Genomic DNA, 18,934 nt, shown 5'->3' on the forward strand with positions numbered 1-18,934 from the left:
AAATATTTTTATTCCACACTCATCCTGACAACCGGAAGTGAGCTCCAAGAGATAAACATTGGGATTGTGTCGTGCGGTCATTAATTTGCGTTTCCATGCTTTGGCAGACGTTCTACTGAAAGTAGTTTCTGGTTTACACTTCAGTTGTAGTCGCTGCATAATTTACACTGCACATAAAACCAACAATTTGGGAGCGGCAAATTTAAGTCATTAGTTGAAGGGTGAGTTCAAGAACTACGTATTCTGACGATGAGTCCATTGCAGTCTCGCAGATTGTATAATGCATTGGACAGTGCATCTCGAAATCACATCGTTTACACTGGGTTCCAGTCGATGGTAACCTGATGAGATGCGGATTCATATTTAATGAAACAAACAAAAAAATACATATCATTTAAGAATTTGTTAAATGTAAGACAGCCTCAAGAACCTTGCGATGGAATTTAATTGGACGCACTGTCCTCTGGATTAATTTACTCAGCAAACTGCTTCCAATTGCGAATAACGATAACACTACAACAAAATAAAATGTTAATTGACACACGAAATAACAGGCACAATGGAGTATAAACGAAAAAAGAAGATGACTTACTTCACAATTGGATTGATCTTTCTTCTAAGTGGTATGGAATATGGTAAGTATGTTTTTTGGGGTGGACTTGTGTATTGTGGCTACTGTAGCCTATGCGAACAAATTACAATATAGATTAAAAATGCTCATTCAACTGAAGTTAACGTTTGAGTGCCACACTGATAGGACTGTTCTGTACCCGGTCATAAAATGTCACTTATTTTCCTATGTTGCAGTTTACTGCTCGTTGACCTGGTGTAGAGGTTATGAGTAATTATTTTAATGGACAGAAACATGGGGTTTGTAAAGGCCAATTGATTTCCTAATCACTCCCTTGCATCTTTTCCAGTCTTTCTACTAATTTAAGCCTGTTCATTAACTCATTTCTGCTCTTGGCTTCATGTCAACTCAGCTGATTTTTACAGCACATTCCACAGTCATTGTATTGGGAATTGTGTTTTTACACCTGAACAATTGTCTTTGTCAACTTTTGCTGCACTGATTGTCAAATAACCTCCCTACAGAGATTCATTAAGCGTTTCTATTCTTATTTTATTTCTTTGGTACCTCATTGATAGGCCTACTTATGTTGGATGATTGTTATTATTAGCCAGGTAAAATGTAAACATGAGTTCGCGAGTAGGATTTTCTTTTGGGCAAATTTGAATAAACTACTGTTTGTGACTTGACGAGGAAATCAATGTCGCGACACAATCCTTAGTTCCATTGGGAGGTAGGACCAGGCTACCAGAGTCATGTAAAGAGGGTGACAGGTTTCCGCAAACAATTTAAACCTTGGAATCCAGAGGAGAGAGAGGATCGGTCTCATGACGTCTGATAATCTAAGAACTATGGAAACTGATGATGTTGCCCCTGGTCACATGTGGTTTGCACTCAGATTCAGGCAAGCTTTAGCTTCATTGTGCATGATTTCAAAAGTTACACGCACACCTCAAGTGCAAGTCAGTCAGGCCACATGCAAGCGTTTGTCATCATTGACTTGCATTTAGTGAAAATTAATGTAGTTAGCCTTGCTCCCAGACATGCACTACGGTTAATACAAATGTTGGTCACTTAGAAATGTCCTTGTTTTTGAGAGAAACACTTTTTTTTTTATTGTCAATTTAAAATAACATCAAATTAATCAGAAATAGTGTAGACATTAAAGTTGTATATAACTATTGTAGCTGGAAACGCAGATTTTTATTTTTTTTATTTTATTGGAATATCTAGATAGGAGTACAGAGGCCCATTACCAGCAACCATCACTCCTGTGTTCCAATGGCTCGTTGTGTTAGCTAATCCAAGTTTATAATTTTAAAAGGCTAATTGATCATTAGAAAACCCTTTTGCAATTAAGTTAGCACAGCTGAAAACTGTTATTCTGATTAAAGAAGCAATAAACCTGGCCTTTTTTTAGACTAGTTGAGTATCTTCAGCATCGACATTTGTGGGTTCGATTACAGGCTCAAAATGGCCAGAAAAAAAACTTTCTTCTGAAACTCGTCAGTCATTTCTTGTTCTGAGAAATGAAGGCTATTCCATGCGAAAAATTAAGAAACTGAACATCTCATACAACGCTGTGTACTACTTCCTTCAGTTTCTTTGCAATTTCTCACATGGAATAGCCTTCATTTCTCAGAACAAGAATAGACTGACAAGTTTCAGAAGAAAGTGCTTTGTTTCTGTCCATTTCAACTATCTGTTTAAAATGTGTTGGATTAAACTCTGTTCAGCATAAATGTAAATGGAGGAACTAAAGGAGCAAATATTTTATTCCATGCCCCCCTCTCCCCAGCTGTTATCTTGCCGACGATATGGAGGTACCTGCAGACTCTGGGGGCAGCGCCTTACTTCCTGGGTCTGGGCCTATCGGCATTCAGTCTGTCTGGTCTCCTCTCAGGCCCTCTGTTTGGCCACTGGTCTGACAAGACACACGCCACCAAGAAGATAATCCTGTTTGCAAACCTCTTTGAAATTGTCGGTAAGTTATTCTCTGAAATCTTACCCAGAGTCCAAAATCAACCCTCAACTCCTACCCCTTAGGCACTTTTGTAGATCTGATTCGGCAGGTGTAAGCAATATGGAGACAATTCAACCTGGCCTACCAGAGGGCAATATACCCAAGAATGGTGCTGGAGGGAATGGTGTCTGTTTTACAGGCTCCTGTCCAATTGTGCAATTAAAAAAAATGTTGTACAACATCTTTTAGTTTTTTGGACGTAATGTTTCCACAATCGTTTCTTATACCCGAAAAGAGTTTCTGGATATCAGAAATAGCTATCACTAACCTTGATTTGGATGAGGACTTCTATTTCAATAAGTCGGAGGTGAAAGACATATGATTATGATCCCGGCTCAGGCCCAAATCCTGACACTCGAAGGAGACGGCGCTTTTGAGGCCGGCATGCGGGATACCAGACGAGATTACGTCAGAGGGTGGATAAATTGCCTCTACTCACTGTTCTATTGGTGAACGTGCATTCACTGGAGAATAAATTGGATGAGCTCTGTTCAAGACTGTCCTATTAACGTGCTCTGAACTCTAATATCCTATGTTTCTCAGTCATGGCTGAACAAGGACATGGTAAATATAAATCAATCTGTTTTTTTTTCTATACATTGACAGAACAGCCATGTTGGGGAAGCTCAGGGGAGGGGGTGTGTCTCTTTGTTAGCGGCTGGTGCGCTATCTGTAATATTAAGGAAGTCTTGAGGTTCAGCTCGCGTGAGTTAGAATATCTAGCTGTAGACCATACTATTTACCAAGAGTGATTTTCATTTCTTTTTGCTTTTTGCGTTCTATATACCACCACAAACCGATGCTGGCACTAAGACTGCACTCAACGAGCTGTATAGTGCCATAAGCCAACAAGAAAATGCTCAGAGGTGGCACTCCTAGTGGCCAGGGACTTTAATGCAGGGAAACTTAAATCTGTTTTACCTATTTTCTACCAGCATGTTACATGTGCAACTAGAGGTGAAAACTCTAGATCACCTTTACTCCACATGCAGACAAAGCTTTCCCTCGCCCTCCATTTGGCAAATCTGACCATAATTCTTTCCTCCAGATTCCTGTTTACAACCAAAAAGTCAAACAGGATGTACCAATAAGGAAGTGGTCCGACGAAGCGGATGCTAAGCTGCAGGGCTGTTTGGCTAGCACAGACTGGTATATGTTCCGGGATTCATCTGATGGCATTGAGTTTACCACATCAGTCCACCGAGCTAAATGCTAGAGCTGCTGCTTTCAAGGAGCGGGACACTAATCCGGACGCGTATAAGAAATCCCGCTATGCCCGCCTAACCATCAAACAGGCAAAGCATCAATATAGAACTAAGATCGAGGGGAAGGGGAAACCCAGCTGTGAGCTGTCCAGTGACTCGAGCATACCTGATGAGCTAAATACCTTCTATTCTCACTTCGATGCTAGCAACACTAAACTATGCATGAGTGTACCAGCTGTTCTGGGCGACTGTGACCACGCTCTCCGCAGCCGATGTGAGTAAGACCTTTAAACAGGTCATCATTCACAAGGCCGCAGGGCCAGACGGATTACCAGGACGTGTACTCCGAGCATGCACTGACCAGCTAGCAAGTGTCTTCACTGACATTTTCAACTTCTACCTGACCCAGTCTGTAATATCTAAATGTTTCAAGTAAACCACCATAGTCCCTGTGCCCTAGAACGCCGAAGTAACCTGTCCAGATGACAACCCGCCCCATAGCACTTACATCTGTAGCCATGAAATGCTTTGAAAGGCTAGTCATGGCTCACATCAACGCCATCATCCCAGACACCATGGACCCACTCCAATTTGCATAGTGTCATCTGTGGATCTGCATCTCTATTGCATTCGACAATGCCCTTTCCCACATGGACACAATGAACACGTGAAAACACCATAATGCACCACGCTAACCCTCAATATGGGAGGGGGGCACCCTCAGGGGTGTGTGCTTAGTAACCCTCCTGTTCACCCACGACTGCGTAGCTGCACAACTCCAACACCATTTAAGTTTGCAGATGCCACAACTGTGGTAGGCCTGATTGATGCGTCAGCCTACAGGGATGTCGTCAGACCTGGCAGTGTGATGCCGGGACAACTTCTCCCTCAAAGTCCGCAAGACAAAGGAGCTGATAGTTTCCTGTAGTCCTCAGAGGGCCTAGCACGCCCCCCATCGACGGGGCTGTGGTGGAGCGGGTCGAGAGCTTCAAGTACCTCTGTGTCCACATTTTAAGAATTAACTTGGTCCACACACCCCAACACAGTCGTTAAGAAGGCACGACAATGCCTCTTTCCCCCTCAGGAGGCTGAAAAGATTTGAAATAGGCCCTCAGATCCTTAGTTCTACGGGGGGGGGGGGGGGGGGTCAATTGAATTCAGGCTGTAACAACAAAATGTGGAATAAGTCAAGGGGTATGAATATTTTCTAAATTCAAAAGGCACTTGCACAGCTAAGCAATCTTTTTTGCAGGTGCGTGATAACAGGTGAACAAGATGAAAGGAAAAAGGAAACCGCACTCTGCTCTTGATAGTATCAGTGATCTTTAAGCTTACGTATCGTCAGAGCTCTGACGAAGGCCGTGTGGCCGATGCGTAAGCTTATTCAAGAGCAGTGTGCGGTTTCCTTTTTCCTTCATCGTGTGAATATTTTTTGAAGGCACTGTAAGATACCCGGGTCTACCTTTGGGGGGGGGGGGGTCGTACTGTATCAAGTGGCTCAGTAGGATTGCTGATTTGTGATCAGTTTTTGCCATGTAGATCACAGTGAATATGATTACATGGACAGGGTGGACCTGATCCTAGATCAGTACTCCTCTGACACTTGATACTCATGGTCCCCGGGTCGTTCTACTGTGACGTTCTACCCTGATGTTTTGTCTTTGTCCTCCAGGCAACATCATGTGTTTTTCATGTTGTCATGTAGTTCATGTTTTCCAGGTAATGTCATGCATTTCATGTTGTCCTCTAGGTAACTTCATGTATTTCATGGGCTACTCCAAATGGCTTTTGATCTCTAGCAGACTAGTGGCAGGTGAGACTACCCATATACTACTAGAGCAATGCTGTTTTGAGCTGTAAAGGACATTTTATTTACCAGATTATTTACATTATAGCCTAATCAAAATGTTTGCAGGGTGATTCATCTTTTTTGTCTGTCTTTTAGAGTAAAAATGACATGCTTGTGGCCACTCTAAAATTGATTTTTTGAAAAAAGTTACGACATTCAGAATTATTGCATCTGTTTTAATGCTAACCTCCATGTTACTAACGTGTACATGGTCTGCTCCAAAAGGTGTTGGTACAGGTGCGGGTTCGTCCATCTTTGGTTTCATGGGCCGATGCACAGCCAACGAGGACCGCTCCACCGTGTTCGCATCGGTCATGGCGTGCCGACAGATTGGCCTAATGATTGGTCAGTGCTGTTGTCTGTCTGCTTCCTTTGTGCCATTCATAGTAGGAGTATGGTGTTTTTGGAAACGCACGCTGTTCTGCATGCAGGCCTGGTTTTGACAAGATGGAGTACATAATGACTTTTTGTAGCAGGTTAGAACTTGGACAGCAGGTTAGGATCATTAACATAGCAGGTTAAGAGAATTAGGGAAGCGTTTAGGCTTAGCGAAAATGCTAAACTTGTTCCTGACACAACTCAAAACATATCTAGCCACAACCAGGGCAGCCCTCCAGAACAGCATTGTTTCCAGTAATGCGATTCTGCTTCATAGCATGTTGGCATTTACTCGGTTTATGGAGATGTTCAAGGTTGTCCCTTTTTTTATTTTATTTATTTATTTTTTCAGTCCTGCTCCTAATCAGGGCCTGTATTCATAAAGCTCCTCAGAGTAGTATCTAGGATCAGATCCACCCTGTCCATAATAATCATATTTATTATGATCTAAAATGCTCAACTGATCCTAGGTCAACACTCCTACTTTGTATTTTGGCCTCTGCTCTCACAATGCCTTGAATTGTTTTTAATGTCTCAGGAATAAGACATTGCACTATTCTGACATGTGCAGCAGGACTGTGAAAAAGACTACCTGGAACGCACCCACAAATCTCTCTGTTAGAGTAAGGGTCTGTCTGATGTCTCTAATCACACACAGGTCCCGTATTGAATCTCTTCCTGAGGCTTTGTGACTTCAAGTTGGGGCCGTTCGTGGTGAACAAGTACACTGCACCTGGGGTAAGACATTTTTAAGAACTGAATCATTTCTCCCTCCACAGTAAAAATAGTTATATGGTAACATCACGTGTAGTAAGATGCTGTATGTTGTCTTATCTATAGACTTTATTTTGTCATATTTCATTGTGTATATAATTTGTAAATATACTTAGTTTGAATTGGGACTTAGGTCACAAACGAGGTAGAACGATATGAACAAACTTGCTAAAATGTCTCTGGTTTGTTCATGTGAGTGTTTTTGTTAAAACAGAATGCCCCATACGGGGATTTAAAACCTGTAAATACCGGTTAGCTGCTCTAACTGCAAGACTATCCCTTTTCACAGCTTTTTATGTGCTTGATGTGGACCCTCCTCCAGCTGGTCGTGGTCTTCATGTTCTGGGACATCCCTCCCCGGGAGGAGCCAGTGGGGGAGGAGGGAGCCGTGGGGGAGGAGGGAGCCGTGGGGGAGGAGGGAGCCGTGGGGGAGGAGGGAGCCGTGGGGGAGGAGGGAGCCGTGGGGGAGGAGGAGCTGGAGGGAGCCGTGGGTGGGGAGGAGGAGCTGGAGGGAGCCGTGGGTGGGGAGGAGGAGCTGGAGGGAGCCGTGGGTGGGGAGGAGCTGCTGGAGGGAGCCGTGGGTGGGGAGGAGCTGGAGGGAGCCTGGGAGGGGGCCGGGGAGGTGGGGGAGGGGAAGCCCTTGCTCGGGCCACGCCCAGACATCTTGGGGTCCTACGGCTCGGTGGTGACCCCTGATCCTCCTAGGTCAACTGCTAACCCGACCATCTCCAACCTGCCTCACGTCTCTCCTACCCCCTCGCCCCCACTCGAAGGGGTGGGTGACACTAGATCTGCGAGTTTCAGCATGAGCCGAGGTGGGTGGTGATGGATGCGTTTCTCAAGTTGGTAAAATACGTACTTTTAAATGTGTATTGATCTTTTGGCGTACCTGTCCAACTTGAAAATCTCTCGTTCCTTCTCTCTCGCTGTGTTCCCCCTTCCTGTCTTTCTCTCCTCCACACCATCTCTCTCTGACCCTGTTTCTGTCTCTCCCTCTATCTGTGCCTCACCTGTTTAGAGTTCCTAAGGGAAGAGGTGGTTGTGCTGTTCACAGCTCACTTCGTCATACTGTTTAACCAGACAGCACTGGAGGTGAGCTCGCCCAACTGTGCATGTGCTCCCTTATTCTCTCACTGAAGAGCCTTTCACATACTACATTGCATAAAAGTGACTGAGAGTGGGTAGCAGTTAGCCAAATCACAATGTCCTTAAACCAACTTTCACTGTCCTCATGGCGTCATCGTTATGTTTGGTTGCGGAGGCGTTGGCTAAAGTACATGCTGGACGACTACGAAGTACTTGTTAGACTTTATAGTAATGTTCTTGAATATGCCATTGTTAATGCTATGTTAGTGTGAGCGCTAATAACACTGTTATCTATTCATAAAGTGTTTATGAAAAATGTGTCGTCACTTGATTTCCTACCACCACCACAGACCGTCGTGACTCCGTTGACCCAGCAGTACTTTAACTTCGGGGAGTTGGAGAACAGCATAATTTACTGCATCTGTAGTGTGGAGGTTATCACAGGCTTCCTGTTTGTCCACTGGCTGTGCCGCCGCACGACCGAGAGGGTGGTGCTGGCCGTGGGCCTCATCCTCTGCCACATCTCCTGCGTATGGTGCCTCATCTTCTTGGCCAATCCACAGGGTGAGTGAGGTTGCCAAACACACTACTCAGCCGGCCTTTTTGATTTTTATCCAGGTCGAACAATGTCGCCTACTCAGACAAGCTATTTACCATACAGCAAATGAGAAACCTTGAAAGGTAATTTTACTAAAAAAAAAAATGTTGAAAAATTTTAAATTGCAGGAATTCTGATTCAAGATGCTGACTGACTAATGCGATGTAACATTGAGTATAACTTTAGAACTTGTGACATATTTCCATTGCTAATAAAAGCCAATCGATTAGTCCTCTGTCTCTTCTTTCTCCTCTCCTCAGGTAATTTCCCCTGGCAGTTAGCAGAGTTCATCATTGGGGTGTTCCTGCAGATTTCGGGGCTCCCCTTTGTAGCTGTGGCCCAGGTGTCTCTCTTCTCCAAAATCACTTCATTAAAGTCACAAGGTGAGCAATGCCGCCCTCTAGAGGACACCTTTCGGACATGGATGTCTGTAGTTTAACTAAGTGCTCTAAACCAGTCTTTTGTGTTCGTTAGGCACCAATCGGAAGAAAACTAACTGAAACAGGGAGGGATCACCTAGACTTGTCCAATAAGAAAAGCTTTTTTTCCATTTTTCCGTTGCTTAATGGTTTGCATTGTGTACCCTAATGAACATAACCCTGATACACCCCAGTTCTGTTCTGCCTGGTTTCATCCGTAATTCATTTTATTAAGAGTGGATTTTGAATCTCTCGGCAGTTTATCATAACATTGGGGTGGGGTGGCCACTTTGTTATTTCTGAACTTCAGAGTCCCCCTTTTAATAACTTGGTTATTTAGATTAGGTTCCCAGACTTGTATTACTTTTGATCAGTGTGATGTAAAGGGACTAGAGAACAAACCTGCAGGTACTGTGCTGCCTCTGAGTAGAATAGTTACAAAGCGACTTTGAGAACCAATGTTCTCAGCATTGTTCATTAGTCACGTGGATGCAAATATTATTTTTTTTACTTTTCTGTTTCAAAGCATTTTTAAAATGTTTTGCTATGGACCAAAAAGGTCCCTGTTTTTTGAATAGCTGTGCTGACCAAGGTGAAATATCTGTCTGCCCTTGAGGAAACCTTAATTTACTTTTGGGGCAACTGTACTACTATGGTTGACTTGGTGAAATAACTAATTTCACTGCACCTATCCAGTGTGACAATAAAAAAAAAAAAATACACACAGTTGAAGTTGGAAGTTTACATACACTTAGATTGGAGTAATTAGAACTTTTTTTTTTTTTTTTTTCTCAACCACTCCACAAATTTCTTGTTAACAAACTATAGTTTTGGCAAGTCGGTTAGGACATCTACTTTGTGCATGACACAAGTAATTTTTCCAAAAATAGTTTATAGACAGTGAATTATAAGTGAAATAATCTGTCACAATTCCAGTGGGTCAGAAGTTTACATACACTAAGTTGAATGTGCCTTTAAACAGCTTGGAAAATTCCAGAAATTGATGTCATGGCTTTAGAAGCTTCTCATAGGCTAATTGACATCATTTGAGTCAATTGGAGGTGTACCTGTGGATGTATTTCAAGGCCTACCTTCAAACTCAGTGCCTCTTTGCTTGACATCATGGGGAAAAACAAAAGAAATCAGCCAAGACCTCAGAAAAGCAATTGTAGACCTCCAAAAGTCTGGTTCATCCTTGGGAGCAATTTCCAAACGCCTGAAGGTACCACGTTCATCTGTAGAAAAAATAGTACGCAAGTATAAACACCATGGGACCGCGCAGCCGTCATACCGCTCAGGAAGGAGATGCGTTCTGTCTTCTAGAGATGAACGTACTTTGGTGCGAAAAGTGCAAATCAATCCCAGAACACCAGAAAAGGACCTTGGGAAGATGCTGGAGGAAACGGGTACAAAAGTATCTATATCCACAGTAAAACGAGTCCTATATCGACATAACCTGAAAGGCCGCTCGGCAAGAAAGAAGCCGCTGCTCCAAAACCGCCATTAAAAAAAGCCAGACTACGTTTGCAACTGCACATGGGGACAAAGATTGTATTTTTTGGAGAAATGTCCTCTGGTCTGATGGAACAAAAATAGAACTGTTTGGCCATAATGACCATCATTATGTTTGGAGGAGAAAGGGGGATGCTTGCAAGCCGAAGAACACCATCCCAACCGTGAAGCACGGGGATGGCAGCCTCATGTTGTGGACGTGCTTTGCAGCAGGAGGGACTGGTGCACTTAACAAAATAGATGGCATCATGAAGAAGGAATATTATGTGGATATATATTGAAGCAACAGCTCAAGACATCAGTCAGGAAGTTAAAGCTTGGTTGTAAATGGGTCTTCCAAATGGACAATGACCCCAAGCATACATCCAAAGTTGTGGCAAAATTGCTTAAGGACAACAAAGTCAAGGTATTGGAGTGGCCATCACAAAGCTCTGACCTCAATCCTATAGAAAATGTGTGGGCAGAACTGAAAAAGCGTGTGTGAGCAAGGAGGCCTACAAACCTGACTCAGTTACACCAGCTCTGTCAGGAGGAATGGGACAAAATTCATCCAACTTATTGTGGGAAGCTTGTGGAAGGCTACCTGAAACGTTTGACCCAAGTTAAACAATTTTAAGGCAATGCTACCAAATACTAATTGAGTGTATGTAAACTTCTGACCAACTGGGAGTGTGATTAAATAAATAATTCTCTCTACTATTATTCTGACATTTCACATTCTTAAAATAGTGGTCATCCTAACTGACCTAAGACGGGGCATTTTTACTAGAATTAAATGTCAGGAATTGTGAAACGGAGTTTAAATGTTTTTGGCTAAGGTGTATGTAAACTTCCGACTACAACTGTTTATTTATTTCTGAACATGACCCCGGGTATGTGTCTCTTTTTGGTATTTGTCTGCCTGTCCCTCTCTCTCCAGGGTTGAGCCAGGGGGTGCGTCGCTCTGTGGGGGGCCTGGCCACTATCTTGGGCCCCCTATGGGGGGGCGGTTTGACGGGGCACATGTACATCATGCTGGGCTTGATGATGGCTCTACTGGTCCTGTTCGCTGTGAGTTCACTGTGTCTCTTGTAAAATAGATTTGATTTAATTGAGAATAACCCATATAAATAAATGTACCTTATAACATATCAATTGATTGATAAACAGGTGTGGAGTAACAACAGTGAAATGCTTACAGGTCCTTCCCAACAATGTAGAGAGAAATATACAATGAGTAACAATAACTTGGTTTAGAAACATAGGTGTATGTTCTACTAGTGCATGTGTTCAGACCACTCGACTTTCTCCACAGGTTACGTTAGACTTATTCTAAAATGGATGAAATTGAGAAGAAAAAACAATCTACACACTACCCCATTATAACAAAGCAAAAAACGGCTTTTAGAAATGTGACTTTATTTTAAATATGTAAAAATACATTTACATAAGTATTCAGATTCTTCACTCAGTACTTTTCTTAAAGCACCGTTGGCAGTGATTTTAAAGACTTGACACAACTATATTTTGGGAGTTTCTCCCATTCTCTGCAGATTCACTCAAGCTCTGTTGGGTAGGTTTCGCCCTTTTTAAGACAGCATTGCCCGTTTAACTGCACCTAAACTATGCTTGAAACTCGGGTTGTAAGTGTAGAGAAATAAAACGTGGTAGCAATGTAAAACTGAGATGCCCCTTTGTCTAACCTTTTTGTAAAAAAAATGTTTTTAAAAGGGGGCATCTCAGTTTTACATTGCTTTCACGTTTTATTTCTCTCCATTTACAACCTGAGTTTCAAGCAATAGCATTGCCCTTTTTAACGGCACCTAAACTGTCTTAAAAGGGCGATAACCTACTTTGTAAAAGTGATTAACTAATTCATTTATAAAATAACAAATCATGGAAACAGTCAGGATGTGGTGTCCAATGGGGTAAATGCAGATGGACAGACCATGCTTGTCTATTTACGTTTCATAGCCACGATGCTTCGTCACTTTTAATTTATTTTTATTTAACCAGGTAGGCTAGTTGAGAACAAGTTCTCATTTGCAACTGCAACCTGGCCAAGATAAAGCATAGCAATTCGACACATACAACAGAGTTACACATGGAGTAAACAAAACATAGTCAATAATACTGTAGAACAAAATAAAACAGTCTATATATTGAGTGCAAATGAGGTAAGTTAAGGCAATAAATAGGCCATGGTGGCGAAGTAATTACAATATAGCAATTAAACACGAATGGTAAATGTGCAGAAGATGAATGTGCAAGTAGAGATACTGGGGTGCAAAGGATCAAGATAAATAAATACAGTATGGGGATGAGGTAGTTGGATAGATGGGCTGTGTGCAGTGATCTGTGAGCTGCTCTGACAGCTGGTGCTTGAAGCTAGTGAGGGAGATAAGTGTTTCCAGTTTCAGAGATTTTTGTAGTTCGTTCTAGCCATTGGCAGCAGAGAACTGGAAGGAAAGACGACCAAAGGAGGAATTGGCTTTGGGGTTGACCGGTGAGATATACCTGCTGGAGCGCGTGCTACGAGTGGGTGCTGCTATGGTGACCAGTGAGCTGAGATAAGGCGGGGCTTTACCTAGCAGAGACTTGTAGATAACCTGTAGCCAGTGGGTTTGGCGACAAGTATGAAGCGAGGGCCAACCAACGAGAGTGTACAGGTTCCAATGGTGGGTAGTGTATGGGGCTTTGGTGATAAAACGGATGGCACTGTGATAGACTGCATCCAATTTGTTGAGTAGAGCGTTGGAGGCTATTTTATAGATGACATCACCGAATTCGAGGATCGGTAGGATGGTCAGTTTTGCAAGGGTATGTTTGGCAGCATGAGTGAAGGATGCTTTGTTGCGATATAGGAAGCCGATTCAACATTTAATTGGGTTGGAGATGCTTAATGTGAGTCTGGAAGGAGAGTTTACAGTCTAACCACTTACAGTGAGGGGAAAAAAGTATTTGATCCCCAGCTGATTTTGTACATTTGCCCACTGACAAAGTAATGATCAGTCTATAATTTTAATGGTAGATTTATTTGAACAGTGAGACAGAATAACAAAAAAAGTCCAGAAAAACGCATGTAAAAAATGTTATAAAATGTTTTTCATTTTAATGAGGGAAATAAGTATTTGACCCCTCTGCAAAACATGACTTAGTACTTGGTGCCAAAACTCTTGTTGGCAATCAGAGGTCAGATGTTTCTTGAAGTTGGCCACTAGGTTTGCACACATCTCATGAGGGATTTTTGTCCCACTCCTCTTTGCAGATCTTCTCCAAGTCATTAAGGTTTCGAGGCTGACGTTTGGCAACTCGAACCTTCAGCTCCCTCCACAGATTTTCTATGGGATTAAGGTCTGGAGACTGGTTTGGCCACTCCAGGACCTTAATGTGCTTCTTCTTGAGCCACTCCTTTGTTGCCTTGGCTGTGTTTTGGGTCATTGTCATGCTGGAATACATATCCCCAGGCCGAGGGAGATTGACAGTTCTTTTGTGTTTCTTCCATTTGCGAATAATCGCACCAACTGTTGTCACCTTCTCACCAAGCTGCTTTGCGATGGTCTTCTAGCCCATTCCAGCCTTGTGTAGGTCTACAATCTTGTCCCTGACATCCTTGTAGTGCAGGGAGCTCAGCCCCAGTGAGGTACTGGGCCTTATGCATTACCCTCTGTAGTGCCTTGCAGTCAGATGCCAATCATTTGAACATACAATGTTTTGATTCAGCCAGTCAAGATTCTCTGTGGTACAGCTGTAGAACTGTTTGAGAATCAGAGGGCTCATGCCCAACTTTATTTCAGCCTCCTTGGTTACATTTTTGTCACTTAGCAGATGCGCTTATCCAGAGCATCTTACAGAAGCAATTGGGTGTAAGTGCCATGCTCAAGGGCATATAGACAGATTTTCACCTAGTTGACTCCGGGATTCAAACCAGAGGGGGAAGAGGCATTGTCGTGCCTTCACGACTGTGGACCATGATAATTCCTTTAGTGAAGTGGACACTGAGGAACTCGATGCTCTTGACCCGCTCTACTTCAGTCCTCAGATTCCTGTAGTCCACAATCCGCTCCTTTGTCTTGCTGACATTGAGGGAGAGGTTCTTGTCCTGGCACCACACTGCCGGTCACTGACCACCTCCCTACTGGCTGTCTCGTCGTTGTCAATGATCAGGCCAACCACAGTTGTCATCAGTGAACTTAATGTTGGAGTCGTGCGGGTACGCAGCTGTGGGTGAACAGGGAGTACAGAAGGGGGACTAATCACGCACCCCTGAGGGGCTCCAGTGTTGAGGATCAGCGTGGCAGATTGTTGTTGACTACCCTCATCACTTGGGGGCGGCCTGTCAGGAAGTCCAGGATTTAATTGCATGGGAAGTTGTTTAGTCCCTGGGTCCTTAGCTTAGTGATGCGCTCGGGGAGGGGTGGGGCACTGGTGATGTTGGACACTGAGCTATAGTCAATGAACAGCATTCTCATGTAGGTGTTCCTCTTGTCCAGGTGGGAGAGCGACGTTTGAAGTGCAGTAGATTATCATCTATGGATTTGTTGGAGGTATGTGAGTTGAAGTGGATCCAGGGTGTCTGTTTTATGTGAGCCATGACCAGCCATCAAAGTATTTCATAGCTACAGATGTGAGTGCTTTGGGGCGGTAGTCGTTTATACATGGTACCTTGATGTTCTTGGGCACAGGGACTATGGTGGTCTTTCAAACATGTAGGTATTACAAGCTGGGTCATGTCAGTGAAGACACTAGCCAGCTGGTCAGCTCAGGCTCAAAGTATGCATCCTGGTAATCCGTCTGGCCCTGTGGTCTTGTAAATGTTAACCTGTTTAAAGGTGATCCTCCCATCGGTTACGGGCGCAAGATCAGTCGTCCGGAACAGCTGGTGCGCTCATGCATGGTTCGATGTTGTCTTCTATGAGCTCTTTGAGGCAAGCATTTAGCTCGTCTGGTAGGCTCGCGTCGCTGGGCAACTCGCTGCTGAGTTTCCCTTTGTAGTCCGTGATGGTTTGCTCATCCGAAGAGCGTCAGCCGGTGTAGTAGGAGTTGATCTTTGTCCTGTATTGACTCTTTTGATGTTTCGTTGGAGGTCGTAGTGGGATTTCTTATATTAGTGTCTGCCTCCTTGAAAGCGGCAGTTCTAGCCTTTAGCTCATTGTGGACGTTCCCTGTAATCCATGGCTTCTGGTTGGGATATGTGAAGTGGAAGTTTACATGAGTTAATGACTCCAACCTGTTTTTCAACCACTCCACAAATTTCTTGTTAACTATAGTTTTGGCAAGTCGGTTAGGACATCCACTTTGTGGATGACAATTTTTTTCCCACAATTGTTTACAGACAGATTATTTCACTTATAATTCACAGTTCCAGTGGGTCAGAAGTTTACACACACTAAGTTGACTGCCTTTTTTAAAGAGCTTGGAAAATTCCAGAAAATGATGTCATGGCTTTAGAAGATTATGATAGGCTAATTGACATCATTTCAGTCATTTGGAGGTGTACCTGTGGATATATTTCAAGGCCTACCTTCAAACTCAGTGCCTCTTTGCTTGACAGCATGGGACCTCAGAAAAAATTGTAGACCTCCACAAGTCTGTTACATCCTCGGGCGCAATTCCCAAACACCTGAAGGTTAATCTGTAAAAACAATAGTATGCAAGTATAAACACCATGGGACCACGTAGCTCTCATACCGCTCAGGAAGGAGATGCTTTCTGTCTCCTAGAGATGAATGTACTTTGGTGCGAAAAGTGCAAGTCAATCCCAGAACAATAGCAAAGGACCTTGTGAAGATTCTGGAGGAAATGGGTACAAAAGTATCTATATCCACAGTAAAACGAGTCCTTTATCGACATAACCTGAAAGGCTGCTCAGCAATGAAGAAGCCACTGCTCCAAAACCGCCATAAAAAAGCCAGACTACGGTTTGCAACTGCACATAGGTACAAAGATTGTATTTTTTGGAGAAATGTCCTCTGGTCTGATGGAACAAAAATAGAACTGTTTCGCCATAATGACCATTTATGTTTTGGAGGAAAAAGGGGGAGGCTTGCAAGCTGAAGAACACCATCCCAACCGTGAAGCACGGGGGTGGCAGCATGATGTTGTGGAGGTGCTTTGCTGCAGGAGGGACTGGTGCACTTCACAAAGTAGATGGCATCATGAAGAGAAATTATATGGATATATATTGAAGCAACATCTCAAGACCTCAGTCAGGAAGTTAAAGCTTGGTTGCAAATGGGTCTTCGAAATGGACAATGACCCCAAACATACTTCCAAAGTTGTGGCAAAATTGCTTAAGGACAACAAAGTCAAGGTATTGGAGTGGCCATCACAAAGCTCTGACCTCAATCCTATAGAAAATGTGTGGGCAGAACTGAAAAGGCGTGTGTGAGCAAGGAGGCCTACAAAGCTGACTCAGTTACACCAGCTCTGTCAGGAGGGATGGGACACAATTCATCCAACTTATTGTGGGGAGCTTGTGGAAGGCTACCTGAAATGTTTGACCCAAGTTAAACAATTTTAAGGCAATGCTACCAAATACTAATTGAGTGTATGCAAACTTCTGACCCACTGGGAAGGTGATGAAAGAAATAAAAGCTGAAATAAATCATTCTCTCTACAATTTTTCTGACATTTCACATTCTTAAATTAGTGGTGATCCTAACTGACCTAAGACAGGGCATTTTTACTAGGATTAAATGTCAGGAATTGTGAAACTGAGTTTAAATCTAAGGTAAACTTCCGACTTCAACTGTATGTGCGCCACTGTGGGGAAGACGTCGTCGATGCCCTTATTATTGAAGAGGGTGACTAATGTGGTGAACTCCAATGTTATCCAATAAATAATGTTCGTGCTAGCAAAACTTTGTCCTGTAATTTAGCATCTGCTTCATCGGACCACTTATGTTTTGAATATGTCACTGGTGCCTGTTTGCCTGCGTGAGAACGGAGTTACTGTGTGGAGGAGATTATATCTAACGCGTTTGGTTGGCTTACCTCAAACCAAAGAACTGTTATTTTGGTCTCTGTAAATAATCAGTTTAATGTTAATTTAATGTTTGTCTAACATTGAGAACCTTTCTCTATCAGATCATGTTCTCTATCTCCTATCCCCGCCTGGTGGCTCCCACTGTGGTGGAACATGCAGATGGCTTGGAGGAGTGTGAGGAATGCGGGGGGGTTCGAGGTACGTCTCAATTTACAAATAATATGCCATGTAGCAGATGCTTTTATCCAAAGGGACATTTTTATGTAGGGTATCTCTCTTTATGCCACTCCGATACCGAAGTGACGTTGTTGTAGCGGGCTAGGAGAACTAACGTAGCTGGTTTGGAGACTGAGGTTAAGGTTAGTGAAATGCTCTAACCTGCTACAACAATCACTTTGTATCGAAATGGCGTGAATTGTCCCTAGTCCTGTGAATCGAACTCAAGCGCCATGTTCTACCAACTGTGCTACAGAGGACCACAAAATGTTCTTGAAACTGCAGAAGTTGTTGCGTGGTCTCAAATGAAATCATTTAATGCATTGTAGAGGGTCCACAGTTATTTTATGCATATTTATTCATTTGTGAGGAAATGAGTAGAACAAATGTTTCAGCTGTTGGGCCATGTCAGATCTTGTCAATTTACATGTATAACACATCATCCAAACAAATCCTACTCTATAAAATTAACTTAAAAAAAATATCTGCTTTGGCACGGTATTTCAAATGTGTTTTCTCTTTCTTTGCAGTGTGAAGCGAGTGTCTCTTCCTACCCAGAATCCATCTCAGGACCTGTGCTTCCTCAATCTCTGTAGACTCCCATACGTTGTGCACACACACTGTACAAGATGACTGTAGGGCCTGTACTAGATGAATGTACTTCTGCTAATTATAGTATCAAAATGGAAACGAAATACTTTGGAATTAGGTGTAATGTACAAGCATTTTATAAAGGTGTTGGTTATGCACAAAACATTACAACTTCGTAAAGGTGTTTCTGATTTTTATTGCTCATAACCTCCTGTCACATTTCACATGATTGTACCACTGACTGAAGTACTTTCACACACTGACTCTGACAAGATTTTATAGGAAATGAACAGATCAGGTTTTTTTTTTTAGAGAGACAGACAATGGTCAAAACATTGATAATGCCTCACCCCACACACTGTCCAGTTTTCAGCTAACGGAAATGTATCAAAGCATTTTGGTTCTGTTTCTGATGGCTGAGTAGGATTATGAAATGCAGTACCCTTTTCTTACACTGGTGGGGGCCCTCATCCTGTATTTCTTTACTGTGGCGTTACTGAAGACTGTGTGGCAGAGCCTCAAGTAGATAGCTATCCTGGTCCCAGATCTGTTTGTGCTCTTGACGACGCCATTGCTGTCGATGTTAAGCCAAACATGTTTACAGTCACAAGGAGTTGGCACAGACTGCCACTCTGGCAACAAAATAGCCAAAGAGAACATGTTTCTGAAAATCACACGTTCCACAGAATGAGGGCAAGAGGAAGTACAAGATCACTACTGACTGTAATAAATGCGTAATGGCTTT

At 43.0% G+C, this 18,934-nt stretch overlaps 1 protein-coding gene across 1 annotated transcript; it reads left to right on the top strand.

The window, feature by feature from the left end:
* Positions 1-14: 14 nt before the first annotated feature.
* Positions 15-18,475, top strand: mfsd8l1 (major facilitator superfamily domain containing 8-like 1). Its single transcript, XM_014149862.3, has 13 exons — positions 15-221; positions 555-635; positions 2,370-2,555; positions 5,550-5,612; positions 5,874-5,993; positions 6,685-6,764; positions 7,090-7,615; positions 7,819-7,892; positions 8,237-8,450; positions 8,745-8,867; positions 11,335-11,465; positions 17,484-17,580; positions 18,129-18,475. The coding sequence occupies exons 2-13, from the start codon at positions 560-562 to the stop codon at positions 18,131-18,133; spliced, it is 1,695 nt and encodes a 564-aa protein (XP_014005337.3). The 5' UTR covers positions 15-221; positions 555-559; the 3' UTR covers positions 18,134-18,475.
* Positions 18,476-18,934: the final 459 nt, after the last annotated feature.

This window comes from Salmo salar, chromosome 16 (assembly GCF_965601325.2).
Source record: "Salmo salar chromosome 16, fSalSal1, whole genome shotgun sequence".
Taxonomy (NCBI): Eukaryota; Metazoa; Chordata; class Actinopteri; order Salmoniformes; family Salmonidae; genus Salmo; species Salmo salar.